This window comes from Thermobia domestica, chromosome 11, assembly GCF_964235325.1.
Source record: "Thermobia domestica chromosome 11, izTheDome1.hap1.1, whole genome shotgun sequence".
In the NCBI taxonomy this organism is placed as follows: domain Eukaryota; kingdom Metazoa; phylum Arthropoda; class Insecta; order Zygentoma; family Lepismatidae; genus Thermobia; species Thermobia domestica.
The window spans coordinates 67,794,052-67,819,065 of NC_137464.1; the positions used below are offsets into that span (position 1 = coordinate 67,794,052).

The window sequence follows — 25,014 nt, forward strand, 5'->3', positions numbered from 1 at the left end:
AGCAAATGGCTCATCCCTACCAAACCAGCTCGAGCCGATGGTTCACCCCAAGTGAGCCAGTTCGAGCCATCTTCTCAGTTGAGCCAAGCCGAGCTGAGCTTGTTATAAAAAAAAAATCTCTTGTGGTCTCGTTATCGAGACGAGACGAGATGCGAGCAGTGTCCCCTCTCGTGAGCAACACTAAAAGTATTCCATGGCTTTCGTTTTCCAGTGTAATCAGGCCATGAAAACGAACGAGCAATTTATCAAACTCGACGCGAAAAACTAAATCGGCTCGGAACTCGACTCAAGGATATTACCCTTGACTTGGCTCGAAACTCGACTTGAATTCGAGTCGAGTCGAGTTTTAGCTTGACTCGTTTTCATCCCTATGCGTTAGAAAAAATGGTTGCTTATTATTATTCTGCTAAACTAATTATATAATAATAACAATGTTGTTATCTAAAATTAAAAATAAAGAATATAGAGAAACATTACACTACTCTATAATCAACGGAACTCTAGGATAAGCAAACTGATCTGAAAGAACTCCAATATTACATACCATCAGCAAACTCATCAAAACATAGTTTATTCATATTAACCCCTTACTGTAAATCGTTAATTATGGCACCCTAGTTGTTGATAAATATTTTCCGCCGGGGCACTTCAGACACTTTACTTTTAAATTCTGTCCACCATCTTCAAATGTTCGAACGGTAAAATATTTTCGTTCTCCATCTTTATAAAAACAACACCAATCAAAGTAAAATAGACTACCGGTATCATTGCACTCCTAGTTCACTCACTGAATGTATTGATTTGGAGCTGCCAAATTTTCGACAAACTCTTCCAGGTGCTTGCAATCAGTACACGTGATTTCCCTAAGGCTGTCCTCATATTAAAAAAAAAAAAAAAAAAAAACAGCAAGTGGCACTATGATCTTATCTGTTCTTTGTGTGTCGGTGATTGACTGTCGATTACTGACATACGTAGTTCATTCTCCATTCTGAGAAATTCATTTACATAAAAGAAACATTTGTTTCCGAAAAAATATACATATATTGTAGTTACTCATCCGAAATGTAACGCGAAAAAAGTAACGCAAACTAGGTACGTTACTTAAAAATTTGTAACGCGTTACCGTTACAGTTACTTTGGAAAAAATGTAACGCGTTACTAGGAAACGTTACTTAAAAAGTAACGAGTTACAAGTAACGCGTTACTTGCGTTACGTTACTTCCCAACACTGTCATAAACTTATTACTAAAGGTATTGTTTGGTAATTTATTATATTTAACATACATTCTATCTATGCAAAACATATTTATCTTTGTTTTTTAAGATACGTACTACATATGCAAAACATATTTATCTTTGATTTTATTGACAAATCAATTTACAATACAATGAAATACAAAACGTTTATGAAATATATTTAAAATATTTTTAATATAGGTTATTTTATAAGCATTCGAACAATCTAATAACATTAATAGTTTAGTCTTCAAAATTCTCAGATAATAATCCTTCTTCGTTACGGTTATTGTTGTTGTGGAAGATCCAGCAATCATATATGGAATATTGTTTTTTCGCCAGCTACACTTTCTTTCACATCTACTTTTCCATAAAATTACACAAGTGTCTGAATATATGTTTTCTGTTTCAAAACAACAAAGGAAATACAAAGTCACCGTAATCTTACTATTAACGATGATGTTTGGTAATTTATTGTTCTTAAGATAAATATTATCTATGCAAAACATTTATTTATTTATTTAGTGTTTTATTGTATATACAAATCAACAATAAATGAACTAAATACCACATTTTGTGTTATTCAGGATACCTTTCCTTCTGTGATTTCATGGTGCTGTGTTAGGGTTGCCATTCGTCCCGGAAAATCCGGGACCGTGACGGAATCGAGATCTGCGTCTCGAAAATATTTCTCGGGACATTAAAATGTCCCGAATTTCAGCGAAGAAGAAAAGAAGGGAATATTATAGTTTGCTTTTTCACAGGATTATGTATATAATTATTCTTTTAACAGAAATAAAATAAAACTTCAACGAAAGAAGTTCTTTGAAGATATCAAACGCCGCTACAACATATTGTCAATGAATTAACAGTATAAAAAAAGAAAGAAACGAACAGACAAAACATGTTAAACGAAACATCATATCTTGAATGGCTAAAACAGACTTTGAAAGCCACGAAACATAACAGACGCTTCCGTTTGCTTAACTAGGGAGAAGAGGGTCTACTAAAATTACTAAAAATGTGATTACGTAATACAGAAATCACTCTATCTCAGCGTTTCCCAACCGGTGTGCCGCGGCACACTGGTGTGCCGTGAATGGGCCGCTGGTGTGCCGCGAGGAAATCGAATCAAAATTGTTAATTCTATAGCTACCAAATTGCAAGACATGGGGGAAAATGTATAATTGTATTTCACATTACAATAAACCTCTATTATGAATCTACAATTTTAAGTTTCACACCTTGTTACTTTTCTGTACATTTTTAATGTTGAAAAAAGTATTTGTTATCATTGTTATGACCATTATTGCTTCTTTATTGTTGCAGATGTTTCGTAACTTGAAATTTTAAAATATCATTTAATCCTTTCGACATAGCAAACACGCCAAACATGCATACAAATTACCTACATTGTTTTAAAAGTACAAGAGATTTGTTTCTTCGTTCGTCATTTAGTAATCTTCCTTCTTAGTGAAAGGTTGGATACAGTTTTCGAAAAAGAAATCGTATTTTTAAAAACCTGAGTACAATATTTCATTGCAATTGTTTTCTATTTTAAAATTAGAAAGAAAAATAAGATAATGATTTACCACGGGAAAAACCAGTAATCGAGCTTTCTTCTCTGTGAGAAAGAGATCAATAATCATAGAAAAAAATACCACGGTATTTTACATTTACAGATAATAATAGCTATGAGTGTGCCGCGAGAATTCAAGTTACACCCGTAGTGTGCCGCAAGTTGAAAAAGGTCGGGAAACGCTGCTCTATCTAATGGAAGAAAGGAAATGAGTATATAGCATGTGTTTTTATTTTAAGCATTCAAAGATTCTCGTAATTTAGTAGCGTCCCGGGATTTTCATTTTTGAAATATGGCAACCATATGCTGTGTTTGCTTCTCATTGCCCGCAATACGATATATTTGTTCAAATCATGAAATAAGTTTTTCAATTCAGGTACGATTAAGAAGTATACTTATCTCTAGCGAACTTTCGTTCTGGATTATTCCTACTATTCCTCCAATCACCTTGAATTCATGGTTTTCTTGCTCGATTCCATGATCTGGACCAGTCACTGTGGATCTAACAAAGGCTTTGGTACACACAGAAGTTTCCTTTTTGAATTCGGCCGAAGCTACACTTTGCATATGTAGCGATATGTCTTGTTGTCTAGTGGCTCGAACAAATTTAAGTGGTCTGATATTGTTTCATGTAGTTCCTATGGAAGATTGAAACTTATTTGTTGTGTCTTTACATTGCTTGATCTTTTGTAGAAATGTCTCGAGATCCGAACGTTTCAACCTTTTTTTTTTTTTTTTTTTGCAACATCATAATTAAGGTTATGCCTTCACTCTGAATTATTGTTAATGTCTTGCTGATATATTTCTCCCAAAAGAGCCGAAGTTCGTTTCAAGGAAGATTCTTTTTTCTGGTTGATTTTTCAGAAATTTGTGGAAGTACAAATTGTGCAAAGTGAGTTGAATTGAGTTGATTTTAGTTTATCGTCCCTTTCAGCAGCGAGGCTATATGAGACGTGGATCTACTGATTAACGTGGAATCCGAACCACATGAGCTCCCGCCGGGAATCGAACCCGGGTCTCCCACGCCAAAGGTGCGTACGCTAACCGCTTAGTCACGAGGGTTGTATATACAAAGCGAATTGTTCACTACAAGACACTGAGTTGGGATAAATAACCCATGTCTTGGAATACGAAAGATATATTAATTAATCAAATGAAGATTACTGCTGATTATGAAATACAAAAATGTAGCAAAGAATATCATTTGGCTTATTGCCTGTCACGAGCACTATAATTGTTTGTCTTATGAAGCCTCGTGAACGCATTTTTAAGAAAGTTTCACGTTATTGCATACTCATACATTCGTATACTTGTTCATATTTTTTTCAACGTGTCACTTCTTCGTACCTTCTAAACGAGGTTTGGATTTCTGATCAGATTAAAATTCACCTGATCTTATTTCCTTATTGATGTGGTACTTGGGGTAACGGCGAATCGGTGGTTATCGGTTAGAATAACCAAGTAGTGTCGAGCGTTCAGTTTCAAATCGTACGGCGCAATGCATCGGGAGTCTGTATCCTTCTAGAGAGTATGGTCAGATTTTTAATTATCTTTAATATATGTGTGTTTGTGTCCCTATCGTGTCGGATTACGTAGATTTGTGGAAAAGATGACCGTGAAGACAAATGCCCCGGTTCGAGTAAATTTAAAAGAAAATAAAAAATGGTAGGACGCTTAGCTTTGGCGCATGAGGGTCCCTGATTCGACCCTAAGCTTGTGAAGGACAAATTATGTGTGTGGGTTTTCTTTCACTTTTCCTCTCCACTACTTTGTTTATTATCATCATCATTACTGTGTCCGTTAGTTCTGGAGCATAATTGTGGAACATTAAACTTTTTTCTGTATAGGTGACTCTTTCTGGTGTATTTTTGTTCTTAGTTTCTATTCTTTCCTTTTTCAACAACGGAGTTGAATGTTCTTATGTGCTGATTGGCTTTACTGTATACTAACTACAGCTATTGTAAAGCCTTAGTTCTCTCTCTCTCTCTATTAACTCAATAAAATTTGTTAGGTATTTTAAAACTGATATTGTGTTTCTTTTATATGAACTTGTTAAAATTTTGTAAAATTTGTTAATTTCCTGTGACAACTATATGATCAGTGTTATGAATATCATGTTTTAGATATAAGTTCAAAGATTCATTTAGAGTTTCTCGATGTATTTCGTGTAATTTACAGCGAAAGACGATGTACTTAATGTAGCTATGTTTTCCCCACACCAACAGGTTGAAGAGTTCCTGACGTTTATTGTGTAATCCCCCCCCCCCCCTCTGTGCTGTTGCTATATTTAACCTTGGTCCAGTTATTATTGAATCAAAAATATATTTTGTACTTCTGTAGATACTGCTCAATTAGGTACGTACGTTGATGGGAAATCCAAGAATGTGATTTTTGAGTCAACTTACATAAAAGATTAGAACACAATCTTTATTAAGCTTATGACGTATTTAAATTAATAGAATAGAACGTAATATTATAATTGTCTAATTTAATTTGTTCTTCTGATAGGTAAAGGAGAAAATATCTGGGACCATATGTTACACATGTACCCGAACAAGACAACTGATGGATTGAATGGAGATGTTGCAGCTGATTCTTACCATCTTTACAAAGACGATGTCAAGGTTCTAAAAGAAGTGGGGGTAAGTACATTATTTGACATATTATATAGACTCAAAACCACAGATTATTAATCTTAGGACTATTACAGTAATGTTTGCTTCTCTCATGACTATTTGCTTTTACACAGATTTGTGCAGACATGAAATTACATAAACGTATTTTTTCCCCTCATATTTAACAGATTTTATGTTTAACTAGGCAATGTTTAAATACTCGGTATACAATAACTGCAAATTTGAAGCGAAGCTATCGACTTTTATTGATTATTTCAGTTTTTCGGTGAATATTCCTTAATTGTATGTCCAATCGGGACATGCAACCCTTTACGACACTCAGCGCGCACTCTCAAATCACCATGTCAAAGAGTTCGACCAACAAAGCATTAACCTGGAGCCCCAATTTCATCTCCCCACGAATTTGGCCGAACTTGATTGCAAGCGATAGCTTTCGATGCGCAGAACACGCCTGGGAAGGAACCAGAGTGGTCAAATGCACCGTTCCTGCGATATCGCATTCCAAAAGTGTGGAATGCCACGAGATGGCACCAGTATCGAGGCGCAACTACGAGATTGTCTTTTCACGCCCCGATGGTATTTGTATAAAGTGTGAAGCTCACACGTTATAGTGGTCACTGACATAACTTCGTATGGTATTACACTCGTTGATCAAGCTCGTTCTTCTTTCAACTGATTATATTCAACGTTGCTGAGCCCATTCTGGTTAAGGCAAAAATGAATTCGAGATATCGCAATCGAACCGAGCACTACAGATTTGTGCTGACGGACAAGGCGAAGGCAGCTAGAGCTGCAATCATTGCCTACTACTGCAGTACGAGTCTGGAGCTCGTACAGTAGGATGTTGGTCACACGTGGCCACCATTATTTGGTACTTCTCTTACTGCCACAACCATGAATTTGTTGTACCCGGTCATCGATTATCCAATGTTTCTCTTCGCATTGCAAATGCTTCCGATGATGAGGATGTTTCTGATTGAGTTTCATAAACTTAAGTGCCACGTCGATTTTAACCTCGATGTTGGCGCCATCTCGTGGCATACCACACCTTTGGAACGCGATATCTCAGGAATGGTGCATCTGACCACTCTGGTTCCTTCACAGGCGCGTTCTACGTATCGGAACCTATCGATTGCAATTATGTTTGGGCAAATTCATGGGGAGATGAAATTGGGGCTAAAATTAGCCGCACTCTTTGGTGAAGAACGACTCAGGCATCAGAGATATCCAGCTTTTCGGTGATTATTCCTCAATTGTATGTACCATCGGGACATGCGATCCCTTATGACACTCAGCGCTCTCTCTCGAATCACCATGTCAAATTTGATTTAAAACGGTTCAGGCATTTCAGAGAAGCATCCGGATAACTGAAAGCCTAAGTCAAATAAAAAAGAAGCTTTGCTCCAATTAAGAACTGGATATTTTTAAGCATCAATCAGACTTAAAGAATTCGTGAAATTATTTAAAATATAAAAAGTTTATTTTCCAAACTCATGTATGTATATTGTATGTTGATTAATTTGATATTGCATTTTTTTAAATTACAGGTTGATTTCTACCGCTTTTCTTTGTCGTGGTCGAGAATCTTACCCACTGGAGATATTGATATTATCAACCAAGCTGGAGTCGACTACTACAATAACTTAATTAATGAATTATTGGACAATGGAATTCAACCACTGGTAAGGTTTTTGAACTAAACACCTCTTTCGGTAGTCCTTTGTGTCCTGAAGTACTTTCAACTTAGTTTTCTGAACATCATCATATTTCTTTATAAATATAAGATGTCCAAGAGTAGTGCACTCATTTTCTTTTGTTTATTACTGAAATATCTTTTATACTGTAATAAATAATTTTGAGCATGTAAAGCATAAGACAAGAAATCGTCTATGAAAAATAAAATTAACCATATTATTTTTAAAATATAGTAAAATAAATTAAATAAAAGTGATTGAACTTGAGAATTTCGATAGAAATAAATCGTTATTTCCCCCCCCCTATTTGAGAACCAGGACACTATATTTACTAAATGTTCAATAATTACATGGTAACAAACTCCTTTACATGTATTTTAAGAAACAGAAACTCAAAACTAAATCAAAGGTTTTATTTGTGAGGTGATTGGTACCTTTAGCTAAGTACCATCCGTGATTTCAACAAGTTTATATTTTATATTTTATATTATTTCGTATAGGCTTTTATGAAATACATACGATCCCTAGACTAGCTGGATTTCAAACTCAATCTTTCGTTGATCGGAGATCCGAGGGAGTGCTGATAAAGATTGAGCCTTGTCTTGAAGAAATTGAGCTAGGAATCTGAGTTTGTTGTGATATACTTGTCAATGCTTCTACATGTATGCTTATGATATATAAATCAACTTATTATGATTTTAGCTTCTTATTCGTTTTCAGGCACCAGTGTAGCATCTCGAGAAAACTTCAATGAAGAAGTGCTTAAGACCATAATGAAGTTTCTATTTCTCCAAAAGAAGGATGCAAAGCAAATCCATGAAGAAATGCCAAAAACTTTGAGGCACAATGGATCTTTATGTGCAACAATTAAAAGGTGGGTTGCCAAATTTAAAACTGACCACTTCAGTGTTGAAAGTGGAAAAGCAAAGCAGTGAACAGCCTGGTTCCTTCTCTGTGCCTAAAGATGGGAAAATCATTCATTACATGATCATGAAGGATTAGTGAATACCAATCAAAAGTATTGCTAAATGTTTGGGGATATTAAGTGATAGAGTTGGTGTCAATATCAACAGCTACTTGGGCATGAGAAAGATTGCAGCACAGTGCATCCCAAAACTTAAGACAAATGAACAAAAATAGAAACGAATGGAAACTTGGGTGGATCTTTTGGAAATTTTGCAGAAAATGAGTGCGAGTTTCTGGACAAACTGGTAGCTGGTGATGGGACATAGATCTACTTTTATGATTCCGTAACCAAGGAACAGTATAAAGAATGGCAGAATAGTGGAACGTCCAAGGCAAAGAAGTTCTTTTGCAGAGATCATCGCAGAAAAAAAATGGCAGTAATCTTTTGAGATATGAAGGTATTCTATTAGTGGACTACCATCAACAAGATTCAACCAGAAATGCAACGTATTCCTGTACTATATTCCCGAAGTTGAGGTAAAATACAAATATCAAGGAAAATATCGGGTAAAGCTCTTCAAAGGAGTCATCCATATTGTATGCCAATGTCTCGTCACACTCTGCAAGTGAACACAGGGGCGAATCCAGGGGAAGCGATCGGGGCGATCGCCCCCCCCCCCCCAGAAGAGAAAATTTTCTTATTTTATATATATAAAAATAAAACCCATCCCAGGGTTTGAAACTCTTAAAAGTAGCTCTAAGTAGCGGTATTACAACCCAACGTTCCCCCAGAAGTCCGTCCTGAATCCGCCCCTGAGTGAACAACAGCAAAATGGAGCTCGTTGGGGTTTAGAATGTTACTTCAACCACACTATTCACCTGACCAGACACTTCTGCCTGTCATCTGTTCCCTAATCTCAAGAAACACGTTTCAGGGGTGTTCCGGAGGCAACTAATGATGCACCAGCAGTGAATGACTACATCAGCAAAGGGACGTCAGAAGCTGCAAGTTCGTTGATTTACAGGATGAATATGTAATAGTGTGACAGTTTCAGCTTCCTAGCTCAATTCACTCAAGATAAGGCTCAGTCTTTACCAGCATGCCCACTCTTGTAGTGTTCGAATTTCGCTAGGCCAGCGATCAAATTTCTTCTTTTTTCCTGTAAACTTTTACAGTTAATCATGTATTGATAATGTGATGATAGTCGAAGTACCATGATTATGTAATGACGATATCTTATTTCAATACTTACTTAATTATGGTAATGAATATACTAATTAGAGATTAGATCATATATCCAGAAAGGGATGGGGCTTATTATCTGGAGAAACAAGACATTTCAAGAGAAATTTTGGAATTTCTTTCAAGAGAGAATTGGAGACTTGGAATTTTATGCAGTGCAGTTCAAACTTAGATAAGTGGGATCTGGATAACCAATAAAAACTCTCTTTATGGGAATCTTGTCCTTCAAAATAACCTCCTTAAGTGAAACATTGGCTATTGCAGTCTACTAAGTAAGAAACTTAGTAAGTGAGATACACTTATAAATGGGATTATATTGACGGTCTATTGCGATCCCACTTATCCAGGTTTGACTGTATATATTTTATCGTGAATGTTTCTTATCCCTAACATTTCACTCTGAGTAAGTCAAGGATGTTATAAAATAGAGGATCTGCCTATACAACAAAATTGTAAGGCCATACATTACAATGTCGCCGTCCTTACTCTGCCGTTCCGCCCAATAAAATCTCAATGTTTCGAGCCAAAATTGATGGCGGAAACGAGAGTATCCAATCAGACGTCCCAATCGGTTATTTTTTGGCTTCCCCTGGAGTAAGCTTGTTTTTCTTCTTTTTTGAGTTTTACTATAATTTCAATTGAGGTTTTATGTCTTCAGATGCACACTTAGATCCTATTCATCTAAATCACTAAGAATTGTTCTTGATAATGGTTTTACAATATATAATAATATCAGTATAAAATTTTGTGAAAATGGTTTGATTATTATTGTAGATGACGGATGAATGACGTTCTGCCCAAAGCCTTTTTAGAAATATAACCATATAGTTTATATATATGTATATACAGGTGGTGTGAGCGGGAGGAAGGAAGATTGCATAATATGAATAAAATTAACAAAATAATTAATATGTTAGAATGCAAATGTGGGGTGAGACTTTATATGTACTCTGAAAATTACTTTAAATTAATGCAACCTCCAGTCGCAAAGTTAATTTACTAAATTTAGTTCAGTCGGTAGAGTCTTAAGTTAAATGAAATTAAAATTTGGAAAAGTAAAACAAGATTCTCTTTAGCATGAAACTCTAGTTTTCAGGTAAACTGTGGTTTTAACACCCATCCTGCATGTGAAAGATACCCAAAATACGCACATCGCTTTCATGATTCATTCACGAACCCAGCTTCTAGCCTGAAAAAGAAACAAATAGACAAAAGGGTAACACATACCTTACGGCCATACTGCAGACAAGAAAGAAGTTCAAATTTCCATTGGTAATCCTTTTTAATGCACTACTTCAATATATTAGATGCACACACTAATATGATATACAGGAGCACACGCGCGCGCACGGTCTCGCAATGAGACCTAAGAAAAGAAAAAAAATTAATTTTACTAAAAATATTTCTCTTTGAAAATTTTACCAACTTTCTGAGCTCTCATTTTTAATTGTTCGTGCACGGTTTTGTACTTGCGCCGATATCTTCTCACTTGCAGTGTCTCTGCATCTCACTACGCTATACACTTCCCTGTAGTATTTCTTCCGTTTTCGGCGACCATTCTCCGTCTTCTCCTGTCGTGCTGCTAGGCTCTTCCACCCGTCGTACTCCCTCTAACTTTGGAGTTCTGCTGCATTAGCGGCGGTTCTATGGGTAGACCTCTGTGTGATGGGACTAGTGAATATCTGAATATATGCTGAAAGTTCACACTAGCGTTCTATTATACGACGTACTGGAGTTATATGACACCAACTGCGCCTAATTTATACAAGTGCAAAGGCTCAGTCTCTTGTATTAAACGGCATTTAAATACACTGCACGGTATTTTAGTATTGGTGATTGCCTAAAGAGTTAGGCATAGAGTTTGTCTTTACCAATACTGTGCCTAACTGCAAACAAACTTAACAGGTGATACGGCGTATGACGTAATACTGCCAACGTTACTACTTGTGCGAAGCACTTCACAAAATATACGTGGAAGCATTGTCTCTTCACACTAGTAACACTTAGTAAATGTTTTAATTAATATAAAATCACTTTGCAGACCTTTCTGCAAACCGCACTTTAGTAAATGTTAGTAGTACCTCCTACGCTCTCATTCTACCACAAGAATATGAGTTCAGCGTTAACGAAGATAAACAGGCGGTAAATTATCTTATAGTGCACATTTAATACGACACTTGCACAATGTATATGGTTTGAAACTAAATCACTGACATTTTCACCACATATCTGAACACGACGAATGTCGATTATAAAGTTTCAAGTAACTGGCGGTAAAAATAATAACTCCGAATTTCGTGTCCGATGTACACGATTCACGATCCAAGAAGCAACTGTCTTCCTGGTTGTGTCCCGTAATGTTTTATCCATCTTGTGGTTCATTGTTCCTTCCAAGTTTGTATCGGGCCAAACCACTATAGCCCGCTTCACCCGAAATAGGTGTGGGAGGTATGTCACTCACCTGTAGGCTCCCAATGACCTAGATATTTCGATAGTCAACACTTTTTCAAATTCTTTTGCAATTTGTAACTCACTTCAATAACATCATTAACAGTCACTATGCGTGTTAGATAGCTTATCTATCAAGCTTTCATTTAGTGTATGACACTCACTAACACTGTGCTGTATTTAATATAAAAATTAAAATAAACACCAAAATTATTCACACTTGATCACTTGACAGGTTTACGTACACAACTTGACAAGTGGTACCACCTAGTGGCGACACCGGTAACTGTTTGTCCAAGTGACATTGAATATTGCAAATTTCTGAAACTGATGCATTGAAGGATTTGGCTTATTATTTGATTACTCAGGTTAATTATACAATTTAAATAAGCTACACAAAATGCTAACATATAAATTGAACCCTAAACAAGGCTGTCGTAGCCTGACACATAAAAATAAGCATATTAAAACTATTTGAGAGTTCTCTTCTCTCTTGCAACAGTAGTGCATTTCGTCAAGGTTAAAAAAAAACTAAACTGAGGTGTGTGTTCGTCTTTTGAATACTTCCCACAACCATCAACTAGGTCCATAACTGCCATTAGTACAAGCCATTTGTAGTAATCAAAAATATATATCGAGCTAAATATATCTAAAACTACGGGAACACCCAGAAAGTTTATTTACATAACATTACACATACTATTATAACAAATCATGTATCAGCGGAGCAGACGATAACTATCTTTTAACAGAGACATCTAGCGGATGTCACTGTACTATTACGAACATAGTTCTAGACGACTACCACTATGACTCAAGTGGACTCGTCCACAATTTTGAATTTGTCAACTTCCCTTTCTCTGACGGTAGTTCGTTGACCAAGGGACGCTTCTAGAGACAAACATGCTAAAAGTAGGTGTGTCTTGAAAAACTAGCACCTCTTTGTATACTGGATTCTCTCATAGATACGCTAAAAATTTTATGATTTTGAAAGCATTGTATTTGTGGACTCAGTGTCTCTATAGTGGCAGTGTATGCTCCTACCTACAACTACCCTAGGAATTGAGACTAGCTATCCATATATGCGAAAACTGGAGCTCATAGGTATTCTACCCATATAAAGATGGTTACCTTGATTCCTATATCTTCCCACGACGTGGGAGACCAAGGCTCCGTTAGGAACACAAGCTTTCTTTATTTTTTTTTTTCTGTAAGGCCTTCGCTGCTTCTCTGCCAGCAAAATAGCGTATCTAAACTATCGAATGTTCTGTCTTCTTCGAAGTCAATATTAAATAATATTAAAATATCATTGCTCCAATCTGATGTCCCGTCCTGTTGTTAGTCAATGTTCAAATTACATATTCAAATAAACAATATATATACATTAAAAATACTAATAAAAGCTACATGCTCCCGCTGATACGTATGCAAATTCCATTAAACTTCATATGCAAATCCCTAATTAAATGGTAAAAATATTCATACATTGACGCAAAATTTAAATATGTAAATCAAATCAAAACACAGTTCATGTGTCGTTTACATTATTCCCCTCCTAAGGAAATGCAACCGTTAATTGCTTAATCGTTGCATTTTCTCAGAAGAGGTTCCAATACACTTTACGTATATACCATACATATGCCGTATATGCAATACTTTACACAAAATTTCCCTAATTATATATGAATATATCCTAACACTAATATAATATAACATAATCACTAACATGTCATAATCACATCATAAATTGTCGCACTATACTAAAATTATCTCTCTGCATTATCTAACAGTATTTCTCTGCAATATTATCACTCAGCGCAACAACTCTCTTGAATGCCAGAAGTAAGGAGGTGCGTCTGTGAGTGTAAACATCTTCAGCTTTCCTTCCTGCATGACGTGCTGTGTTTACATCCTTCTTCTCTTACGTCATCAGGTCAGCTGGGTCCTGAGGAGGCGTGGCTTCACGCTGTACGTATTTCTTCAGGTGAAACACGTTTCTCTTCATTAACACTTCTCTCGTCTCAGGATCACCGAGAGTGCACACATTATTCTGCGCTGTGGAGAGTGTGATGTAAGGTCCCGTGTATAGGAGAAGCATCTTTTTTGTTATGCCAGAGAAAGCGTCAGACTTGGGAAAAGCTCTCACCAGTACCAAATCTCCAACCTCGAAACGCGCTGGCTCGCGACGTTTATCGAAGGCCTTCTTTCTTCGCTGTGCTGACTTCTTCAGATTTCTAGCTGCTAGCTCGACATAATACTGTAACGATTTGTGTCTCTCAACTTCTGGGATCTCGAATAATCTCGCTAATTCTCTCGATGGTGATTCTCCCAGGTGAACTTGGTATGGACTTAAACCAGTCGACAGATGTACGCTTGAGTTGAGACACTTTTCGATTTTCTCCAGATGTTTGGGCCATTCCTTCTGCTTGTCATGGCACGATTTTCGTAACATTCTCACTGTCGATTTCACACCCACCTCAGCCATATTTCCTTGGGGATAGTACGGAGTACTATAGATGGGCTTAAGGTTTAAGTCCGAGAGTTCCTTCTTCCACTTGGCACTTGAAAACTGTGTCCCATTGTCTGTCAATATGATCTCGGCAGACGGGCACAGTTTCAGGAACTCCTTCAGCTTCTTCAACGCTGTGTCTGTGGTGGCCCTTCTGCACGCATACAGTCCTATCAACTTCGAGAAAGCATCCACGCATACAAGGATGTACGACACGTTGCCTACCCCCACAGGGAGAGGCCCCAACCAGTCCAAGCATACCATGTACCCAGGACGACGCACTAAAACAGGGTTCAGTGGTCCCGAACGATACATGTGAGGGGGGGATGCTTTCTGGCACAAACCACAGGAAGCTGAGAACTTCTTTATGGCACTCCTCATCTTCGGCCATACAAAATATTCGGTCAACATCGGTACGAGTTTGCTAGCAGACAGATGTCCTCGCTCATTGTGGTAATATTCCAACAATGGCTGCACAAGCACTTCCGGTATGCAAATCCGTAGACCAGAACGGTCACGTTTACATAGCCGTCCATTTGAGAGCAAGTACTGGTGGTTCTCGCTGGCTGTTTTCCCTGAGTTTTCCTGGTTCTGCAGCTTTCTCTTGACGTCGCCAAATACAGGGTCAGAAGTTTGCAGCTCTGGCAACACTAGTAAAAAAAACTCTCATCCTACACTTATCTACTCTATGATTAAAAAGTCGTTGTTATATAATACGCTTTTATTAATTTATTATACGATTAATATTTTTAATAACTAACTAATAATTGTCTTTGTTACTTGAAGTATTAAACTTGAGAGGAAGAAGAAGAACTATTGTTTTCAAAATTCAATTATACAGTACTTTAATAAAACCTGATCGTTTATTTGATTGGAAGTATCAAGTTGCTTCTGTGAACGTTCTTGTAAATCATTTCCTTATTATTGGCAGCATAAAATATAAGGGAAGTATAAGAACAGGGTCAAATTCTAATTAAACTTTAAGTCATAATGGCTGATGAGGAGTCTGTTAAGTTGGAATTGATGTGCAAAGAAGAAATTGATTATGACTTACCACAGGATGATCCACTCGAGGGGAAAGGGTGGACATACGAACTGATGACTGACAACAAAGAATTAATATTATCTACAACGGAAGGAGAGCAAACAATGGAGAAGAATACAGCTAAGTTTTCTTTGGATACAAAACTAAATGTTGGTATGCTGAAATCAGAATCTGCAGTACAAGATCATCCTGCAATTGAAAGTAATATAGAAACGCTAAGAAAAATAGTGGTTCAAGAGACTTGCGCGTCCTACTCTGAGGACTCCCAACAATTAACAGCAAAAAGTTCAAGCTCAGTTCGGCCAGAAAGGCGCTATAACGAATTTGCTCTTCACAGAGAAGCGAACACTTTTATTACATTAGTAGAAACTTTTTCTCATTCGGATGAGAAATGTCATACTTCGAAGCAGTTTGGAAATAGAGATAATCGATCACCTTTGTCAATACAGATGCTAACACATAACTTTGTCAAGCGGTAAGTCAATACATACAGCTGAGGAATCGCACTTCCGCGGAGAGTTTGGAAAGTTCTTTAGTGTACGTTCAAGTTTGGATCCACATATGTTAACCCAAACAAAAGCAATACTGCTCACATGTGAAGAGTGTGGTAAGGCATTTCATAAACGTTCAAATTTGGCTAAACACATGGTAATCCATAATGGAGATAAATCTCTCACATGCCAGGAGTGTGGTAGGGCATTTATTCAACGTTCTCACTTTGCAAGACACACGTTAATACATACAGGTGAAAAACCCTATATTTGCACAGAGTGTGGAAGAGGGTTTGTGTTACGTTCAAATTTAACTAGACACAAGCTAGTCCATACAGGAGAAAAACCTCATACATGCCTAGAGTGTGGACAGAGATTTGGTCGACGTTCAAATTTGGCTACACACATGTTAATCCACACAGGGGAAAAAACTAAAAAATGCCAAGAGTGTGGGAAGGGATTTACTCAACGTTCACATTTGGCTGCACACATGTTAATACATACAAGAGAAAAACCCCACGCTGGGCGCCAAGTTCTTTGTGAGCGGGAAGAAGGAAGATTGCAAAATATGAATAAAATTAACAAAATAATTAATATGTTAGAATGCAAATGTGGGGTGAGACTTTATATGTACTCTGAAAATTACTTTAAATTAATGCAACCTCCAGTCGCAAAGTTAATTTACTAAATTTAGTTCAGTCGGTAGAGTCTTAAGTTAAATGAAATTAAAATTTGGAAAAGTAAAACAAGATTCTCTTTAGCATGAAACTCTAGTTTTCAGGTAAACTGTGGTTTTAACACCCATCCTGCATGTGAAAGATACCCAAAATACGCACATCGCTTTCATGATTCATTCACGAACCCAGCTTCTGGCCTGAAAAAGAAACAAATAGACAAAAGGGTAACACATACCTTACGGCCATACTGCAGACAAGAAAGAAGTTCAAATTTCCATTGGTAATCCTTTTTAATGCACTACTTCAATATATTAGATGCACACACTAATATGATATACAGGAGCACACGCGCGCGCACGGTCTCGCAATGAGACCTAAGAAAAGAAAAAAAAAATAATTTTACTGAAAATATTTCTCTTTGAAAATTTTACCAACTTTCTGAGCTCTCATTTTTAATTGTTCGTGCACGGTTTTGTACTTGCGCCGATATCTTCTCACTTGCAGTGTCTCTGCATCTCACTACGCTATACACTTCCCTGTAGTATTTCTTCCGTTTTCGGCGACCATTCTCCGTCTTCTCCTGTCGTGCTGCTAGGCTCTTCCACCCGTCGTACTCCCTCTAACTTTGGAGTTCTGCTGCATTAGCGGCGGTTCTATGGGTAGACCTCTGTGTGATGGGACTAGTGAATATCTGAATATATGCTGAAAGTTCACACTAGCGTTCTATTATACGACGTACTGGAGTTATATGACACCAACCGCGCCTAATTTATACAAGTGCAAAGGCTCAGTCTCTTGTATTAAACGGCATTTAAATACACTGCACGGTATTTTAGTATTGGTGATTGCCTAAAGAGTTAGGCATAGAGTTTGTCTTTACCAATACTGTGCCTAACTGCAAACAAACTTAACAGGTGATACGGCGTATGACGTAATACTGCCAACGTTACTACTTGTGCGAAGCACTTCACAAAATATACGTGGAAGCATTGTCTCTTCACACTAGTAACACTTAGTAAATGTTTTAATTAATATAAAATCACTTTGCAGACCTTTCTGCAAACCGCACTTTAGTAAATGTTAGTAGTACCTCCTACGCTCTCATTCTACCACAAGAATATGAGTTCAGCGTTAACGAAGATAAACAGGCGGTAAATTATCTTATAGTGCACATTTAATACGACACTTGCACAATGTATATGGTTTGAAACTAAATCACTGACATTTTCACCACATATCTGAACACGACGAATGTCGATTATAAAGTTTCAAGTAACTGGCGGTAAAAATAATAACTCCGAATTTCGTGTCCGATGTACACGATTCACGATCCAAGAAGCAACTGTCTTCCTGGTTGTGTCCCGTAATGTTTTATCCATCTTGTGGTTCATTGTTCCTTCCAAGTTTGTATCGGGCCAAACCACTATAGCCCGCTTCACCCGAAATAGGTGTGGGAGGTATGTCACTCACCTGTAGGCTCCCAATGACCTAGATATTTCGATAGTCAACACTTTTTCAAATTCTTTTGCAATTTGTAACTCACTTCAATAACATCATTAACAGTCACTATGCGTGTTAGATAGCTTATTTATCAAGCTTTCATTTAGTGTATGACACTCACTAACACTGTGCTGTATTTAATATAAAAATTAAAATAAACACCAAAATTATTCACACTTGATCACTTGACAGGTTTACGTACACAACTTGACAAGTGGTACCACCTAGTGGCGACACCGGTAACTGTTTGTCCAAGTGACATTGAATATTGCAAATTTCTGAAACTGATGCATTGAAGGATTTGGCTTATTATTTGATTACTCAGGTTAATTATACAATTTAAATAAGCTACACAAAATGCTAACATATAAATTGAACCCTAAACAAGGCTGTCGTAGCCTGACACATAAAAATAAGCATATTAAAACTATTTGAGAGTTCTCTTCTCTCTTGCAACAGTAGTGCATTTCGTCAAGGTTAAAAAAAAAACTAAACTGAGGTGTGTGTTCGTCTTTTGAATACTTCCCACAACCATCAACTAGGTCCATAACTGCCATTAGTACAAGCCATTTGTAGTAATCAAAAATATATATCGAGCTAAATATATCTAAAACTACGGGAACACCCAGAAAGTTTATTTACATAACATTACACATACTATTATAACAAATCATGTATCAGCGGAGCAGACGATAACTATCTTTTAACAGAGACATCTAGCGGATGTCACTGTACTATTACGAACATAGTTCTAGACGACTACCACTATGATTCAAGTGGACTCGTCCACAATTTTGAATTTGTCAACTTCCCTTTCTCTGACGGTAGTTCGTTGACCAAGGGACGCTTCTAGAGACAAACATGCTAAAAGTAGGTGTGTCTTGAAAAACTAGCACCTCTTTGTATACTGGATTCTCTCATAGATACGCTAAAAATTTTATGATTTTGAAAGCATTGTATTTGTGGACTCAGTGTCTCTATAGTGGCAGTGTATGCTCCTACCTACAACTACCCTAGGAATTGAGACTAGCTATCCATATATGCGAAAACTGGAGCTCATAGGTATTCTACCCATATAAAGATGGTTACCTTGATTCCTATATCTTCCCACGACGTGGGAGACCAAGGCTCCGTTAGGAACACAAGCTTTCTTTAATTTTTTTTTTCTGTAAGGCCTTCGCTGCTTCTCTGCCAGCAAAATAGCGTATCTAAACTATCGAATGTTCTGTCTTCTTCGAAGTCAATATTAAATAATATTAAAATATCATTGCTCCAATCTGATGTCCCGTCCTGTTGTTAGTCAATGTTCAAATTACATATTCAAATAAACAATATATATACATTAAAAATACTAATAAAAGCTACATGCTCCCGCTGATACGTATGCAAATTCCATTAAACTTCATATGCAAATCCCTAATTAAATGGTAAAAATATTCATACATTGACGCAAAATTTAAATATGTAAATCAAATCAAAACACAGTTCATGTGTCGTTTACAGTGATAGACAAAAATTCTAAAAACACTTCATACAGGACACGTAAGTTTGGCCCTCCACTGTATAACACGTGTTGCGGTTGCCGACCGTTTTTGTTTTCAATGTGTCATGTGGACCTTCCTCTTTCGTCAGCAGTAACCAGTTCACCTGTGAGTGTCGTGGTCGAAAGTGGTGCCGTAAAATGGGCGACCTGACAGACTTTCAAAGAGGCATGATCGTTAGTGCCCGTCTGGTTGGAGCTTCAGTAGCAACAGTGGCGAACATTGTGGGGTATCGAAAGACACGGTGTCCAGTGTCACGAGGGCATACACAATTCATGAGCAAACGACGTCTGCAAAGCACAACAGTGGTCGAAAGACAATCCTGTCAGATAGGGACCGGAGCGCATTAAAACGGATTGTAGCAGCTAAAAAGAAGACCACTGCAATGAAAATTACGTCTGAACTCAATTCTGGCTTACAGGACCCGGTTTCATCGAAAACAGTGCGACGGGAACTTCATAAAATGAAAATTCATGGCAGGACCGCTATTGCCAAACTCCTGGTCACAGCAGTAAATGCGAAGAAGCGTATCCAGTGGTGCAAGGACCAGAAGGCGTGGACTCATGAGCAGTGGGAACACGTAATGTGGTGCGATGAATCGACCTTCACCTTGTTTCCAACAACCGGTCGTGTTTACGTATGGAGAACACCGTCGCAGGCCTATGATACAGACTGTCTGCTCCCAACTGTAAAGCATGGGGTGGTTCTGTTACAGTATGGGCAGTGATATCACGGTTTTCTGCAGGCCTCATCATATCCCTGTATGGAATGATGAATGCTAAGGCGTGTGAGGCCATTTTGGGGGACCAGGTTCTATTCATGGCCCAAATATTGTTCCCTGATGGTGATGACATCTACCAAGATGATTTGGCACCCTGTCACGCTGCAAAAACGGTGAAATCATTGTTTGAGAAGCATGACAAGGAGCTATCACACCTCCCCTGGGCCTCACAATCACCAGATCTGAACATCATTGAGCCATTGTGGTCTGAGTTAGAAAGGCGTGTTCGGTCTCATTATCCTCCACCATCTCTTAAGGAACTGGGGCATGTTTTGGAGGAACATTGGTACAAAATTCCACACACCACGATTCAGGAGCGGTATACGTCCACTCCACGTCGGATCCAAGCTGTTTTTGGACGCAAAAGGAGGCCCCACACCATACTAGGTATGATTTTCACACTTTTGCAAACGTTTTAGATTTTTTGTCCAAGCCCTGTATATATATATATATATATATATATATATATATATATATATATATATATATATATATATATATATATATATATATATATATATATATAAAGAGAAGCCGTTGTCTGTCTGCAATACTCCCAAAGTTTATGTGCATTCCGCCATCTTGGTTCGGTGAAATAAATTTGTGGTAAAACGCTGACAATACTTTCGGGGTAAACAGACCAATATGGATTCTCATGAGCTTAACTTTTATTACGTGATGACTACCGCACGAATGGTACTATAGGTCGAACCGTGCCAGATGTGCTAATCGTACGTATGTATCCTAGCAGTGCCATGTTTTTGTCTCTGTTTGAAGTTCGAGAATCGATTTGTTGCTGCTAGGACTGTTTAGGTAGATGCTTTTCATTCACTATACGGTAAAGCACACAGTAAAGTTGATTGTTAAATTAGAAATATAGGGTCTATCATGACACATCAATAACATGATAGTAGAGTGGAAACTTTAATTGGGGTTTGGGGGAGGAAAAATCACGATGTGGTGAACAATTGCGTTCGAAACCAAAAAATACTCAGCATTATTTCGGATAGGTTGCGGGCACAAAACATTGAGAGTACGCCAGCACAATGCCGGGGTAAGGTAAAGAAGTTGAGGCGGAAATGGAGAAGAATGAAGGATCTTATGAGGAATCTGGAAACAATAAACACTCCTCCAAAATTATTGTGAAGACTGATTGCATTTTGAAGATTTTCTCTGCTCCCTAGTGGATTTTTCTTGAGAGCTGGAAAGTGACTGAAATTTATTTTATTGTAGTCTTACTGAGTAGTACTGGCCGAAAGTTGACCGATCCGAGCCGTGCCATTCAGTGCAAAATAAAAACTTTTGAATGAAATTAACTGTAGTGAATATATTACGTTAGTATTACAAATACTTTTTTTTCTCTAGATTACTTTATATCATTGGGATCTTCCTCAACCGCTACAGGACATCGGAGGATGGCCAAATCCTGTCCTAGTTGAATATTTTGCCGAATTCGCGCGGATAGCATTTCGAGAGTTTGGAGATAGAGTAAGTTTTTATTTCGCTGATTATAACATGTATTGTAGTTAGTAAAAATACTGGAACATGTATAAGGGTTTGTGTTTTATTTAATTGTTTGTTTTGCCTACATCTTATATAGCGTTGCTGTTGAAAAGGAACATTAAACTTCAAACCAACCAATATTATTGTGACTTTAATTAGGATGTGTTCTTGTAGAAATTCATAATAGAAACACCTAGTTTATAAGCAAGCTGATAATCTTTATAAGTAACTAGCAGCGTTCACCCCGCTTCGCTGCGGTCACCCCGGAACGCAATAAACTTTGTTACTTAGATAATTTTTACTTTTTCGCTTTCAAATTGCAGTAAATGTTAAAATTATAGCGCCTGTCATTTATGTTAACCCGCCGAGTCACATGGTCATGCGGGTTGCATATAAATACGTTTATTTTTACCTATGATGAACTAATAACAAAGGATTTGTACGTATGGACACTTGAATGGTCAATTATCTCAAGACACTGGTAATTAAAAATTAAAGTGATATGATAAAAACCATCTAGGGTCCAAATCATAATAACCCCCCAAAAATGAAAGAAATTGGTTCAGCCGTATTAGCGTGATGAGTTCACAAAGGATTTGTGCGTTCTCTTTTATATATATAGATAATAAACATTATCTTACCTGTCTTCTCATCACGCAACAAGTGGCTAAGCGGTTAGCATACGCGCCTTTGGCGTGGGAGACCCGGGTTCGATTCCCGGCGGGAGCTCATGTGGTTCGGATTCCACGTTAATCAGTAGGTCCACGTCTCATATAGCCTCGCTGCTGAACGGGACGCTAAACTAAAATCAACTCAACTCATCACGCAACAAATATTGACCATTTTATTTTTACGTAAACTTAGACTTACGAATTATTTTATCTACTTCCGTGGTCCGTAAGACTATTAAATTGGCATATCACATGCTATGGTTTCTCTTAAAGACAATTGCGTAAAATTCAAGATGGCGGATTTCATTGTGATGTGCCCTCGAACATTTGCCTCATCCCTATTCCCCACCTAAATTGTTACTTCGGTTGTTTTGCAGCATTTACCACTTACTAGAGTATTTCCACTATAAAACCCCATTGTATAAAGTATATATAGCTATAATTTCTAGAGCAATATAGAAATCTTTTTTTATACTTCTTGGTCCCAGAGTGATAAAAGTTGTCAAACATTGTTCTCAACTCTAGATAATATATTCGAATTATATATCTTTTCGCACTAATTTTCAATTTGTTATTAGCTAATTTTTAGATGCAGTTTCCATAGGAAAAGATACTAAAATATGGGGAAAAATACGTTTTTATGGACCCTAAAGCACATCCACATAGATCAGTAAAGCAAACTACGTATTTATTTGGAATGGAAACTATGCAAATTTTGCAAATTCGACAGCACTCACATTCTTTCGAAGACTAACCTCAAAATTTCCTTTACAAAACTGTTAACTGTAGACTTGTCTAACTGAAGTACGTAGATGGCTCACTCTTCTGTATTTAAGTATTATTATTCCAAATTTTTAATAGCAACCGTAGCATATTTGTAACCGTATTTTCACAAGAGTTCTATCTGAAAATTATTAATCATCTCTAGCTGTAAGAGTTGGCGCGCTTTGGAAATTGCATCGCTGCTTTGTTTGGATCAAGAGAAAGCAAGAATTGTTTGATCTTGTCAAAATTCTTGCACAAGGAACCGCACATTCAATCCCCAATGATTGGGAAATTTGGAATAAAATGTTAAAACGTAACAATAAAAGAAGAGGAAATGGGAAGAATAGGGAATTAGCAATACACTAAGGAAGTAAAGGAACAAGAAGGGGTAAAAAGAGCTTAAAATTATCTATTACCAACTGAAAGCAACATTAGATATGTAGGGTAATTTCGGGGAGCTTATTGTTAAAAAAAAAAAAAAAAAAAAAGCGAAATCTAAAAATCTCAACCTTAGTTATCAACATGTACTCGTAGGCTCAAATTATATGAACGTAATGTAAAAAAAAAAAAAAAAAAAAAAAAAAAAAAAAAAAAAACATATTTTCTTCTATTTTTCTGTGCCAAGGAAGTTAAAAGAGTTAAATTAATATCGTTTGACCCTTCTTGTGACCATTCATGTACATGTGTCATTCCTATTTCGCACCTCTTTTTCCGCACTGTTTAATTTCCGTGTATCGTTAATAAATGTTTTTGTATTTGTGTTTTGAAGGTAAAATATTGGATAACATTTAACGAACCCTGGGTTCAATGTGTTGAAGGATATGGCTTAGGACTGAATGCACCGGGCATCAATGCCCATGGCATTGCAGAATATTTATGTGCTCATACAATACTCAAAGCTCATGCAAGGGCCTATCACATCTACGATGAAGAATTCAGATCTTCTCAACATGGTAAGCAAATTATTAGTAAAATTTAAGAAGATTAAAATTAGTTTTAATGTTTGAAGATAGACTTTTCAATACTGATTTCTTTAAAGCAGCTTTTTTCCAATTGTGGTTCGAGGCTCACAAATAGTCCTCGAGTAATAGGAAGTTAACTAACAGTTTATTGCATGAACTTCAAAAGTGTTTTATTCAGGAAAGACCAACCCTTCTATAAGAAATTCAGCCATCAAAAAATTATAAATTTAAAGGAAAAAATATTTCTGGTTCCTGTTAAATATTAATGGCCGTGTGCAACAACGAAGTTCTACTGTTGAACAAGGGTCAAAACCAAGCTCGGTGAAAATATCCATTCCACCAACAATGTTCAAGGTTAAGTTTCGGTCAAATCGTGAATAAATTTGGTTTTAGCTTGAAAGGCCGAATTTGAGGGTTTAAACTTCGTTGATCGAAGTCAGTCTGTTTACATTCAATAATGTCTTTGTATTTTTCCTCTCTTCCGTGCTCTGATTTCCGAAACTATTTCATCCAATAGATATGCTCTCACTGGCAAGCAGATTGGAACCAGTCTAACGAAGAGAAACTTCACTCAGTAAAATCTATTTTGAGTATTGGCAGAATTCGTCGCATATTGACTAGTTGTCGAAATGAAGTGATCCGTATACTCTTGCGTATCCGAACATTCTCATCTCGTTCATTGATATTTGGTCTGTGGTGCTGACCGTTCGTATTTTATCGTTCCACTTAGTATTCGGCACATTCTTGTAGAATGTCTCACAGAACTCAGAGAACTTTTAGGGGTACCTAAAAATTAATCAGATTTTAGGTTGCAATAATGCGGTCTC

The 25,014-nt window shown here is 37.0% G+C and overlaps 1 protein-coding gene across 1 annotated transcript in view; it reads left to right on the top strand.

Moving 5' to 3' along the window:
• LOC145664145 (myrosinase 1-like) overlaps window positions 1-25,014 on the top strand; it is a gene marked incomplete in the record, with an annotated part of 131,655 nt that overhangs the window by 57,979 nt on the left and 48,662 nt on the right. The window contains 4 exon segments of the mRNA XM_081730545.1: window positions 5,324-5,457; window positions 6,999-7,133; window positions 21,652-21,774; window positions 23,995-24,178. Of these exon segments, the coding sequence (XP_081586671.1) occupies window positions 5,324-5,457; window positions 6,999-7,133; window positions 21,652-21,774; window positions 23,995-24,178 (576 nt within the window).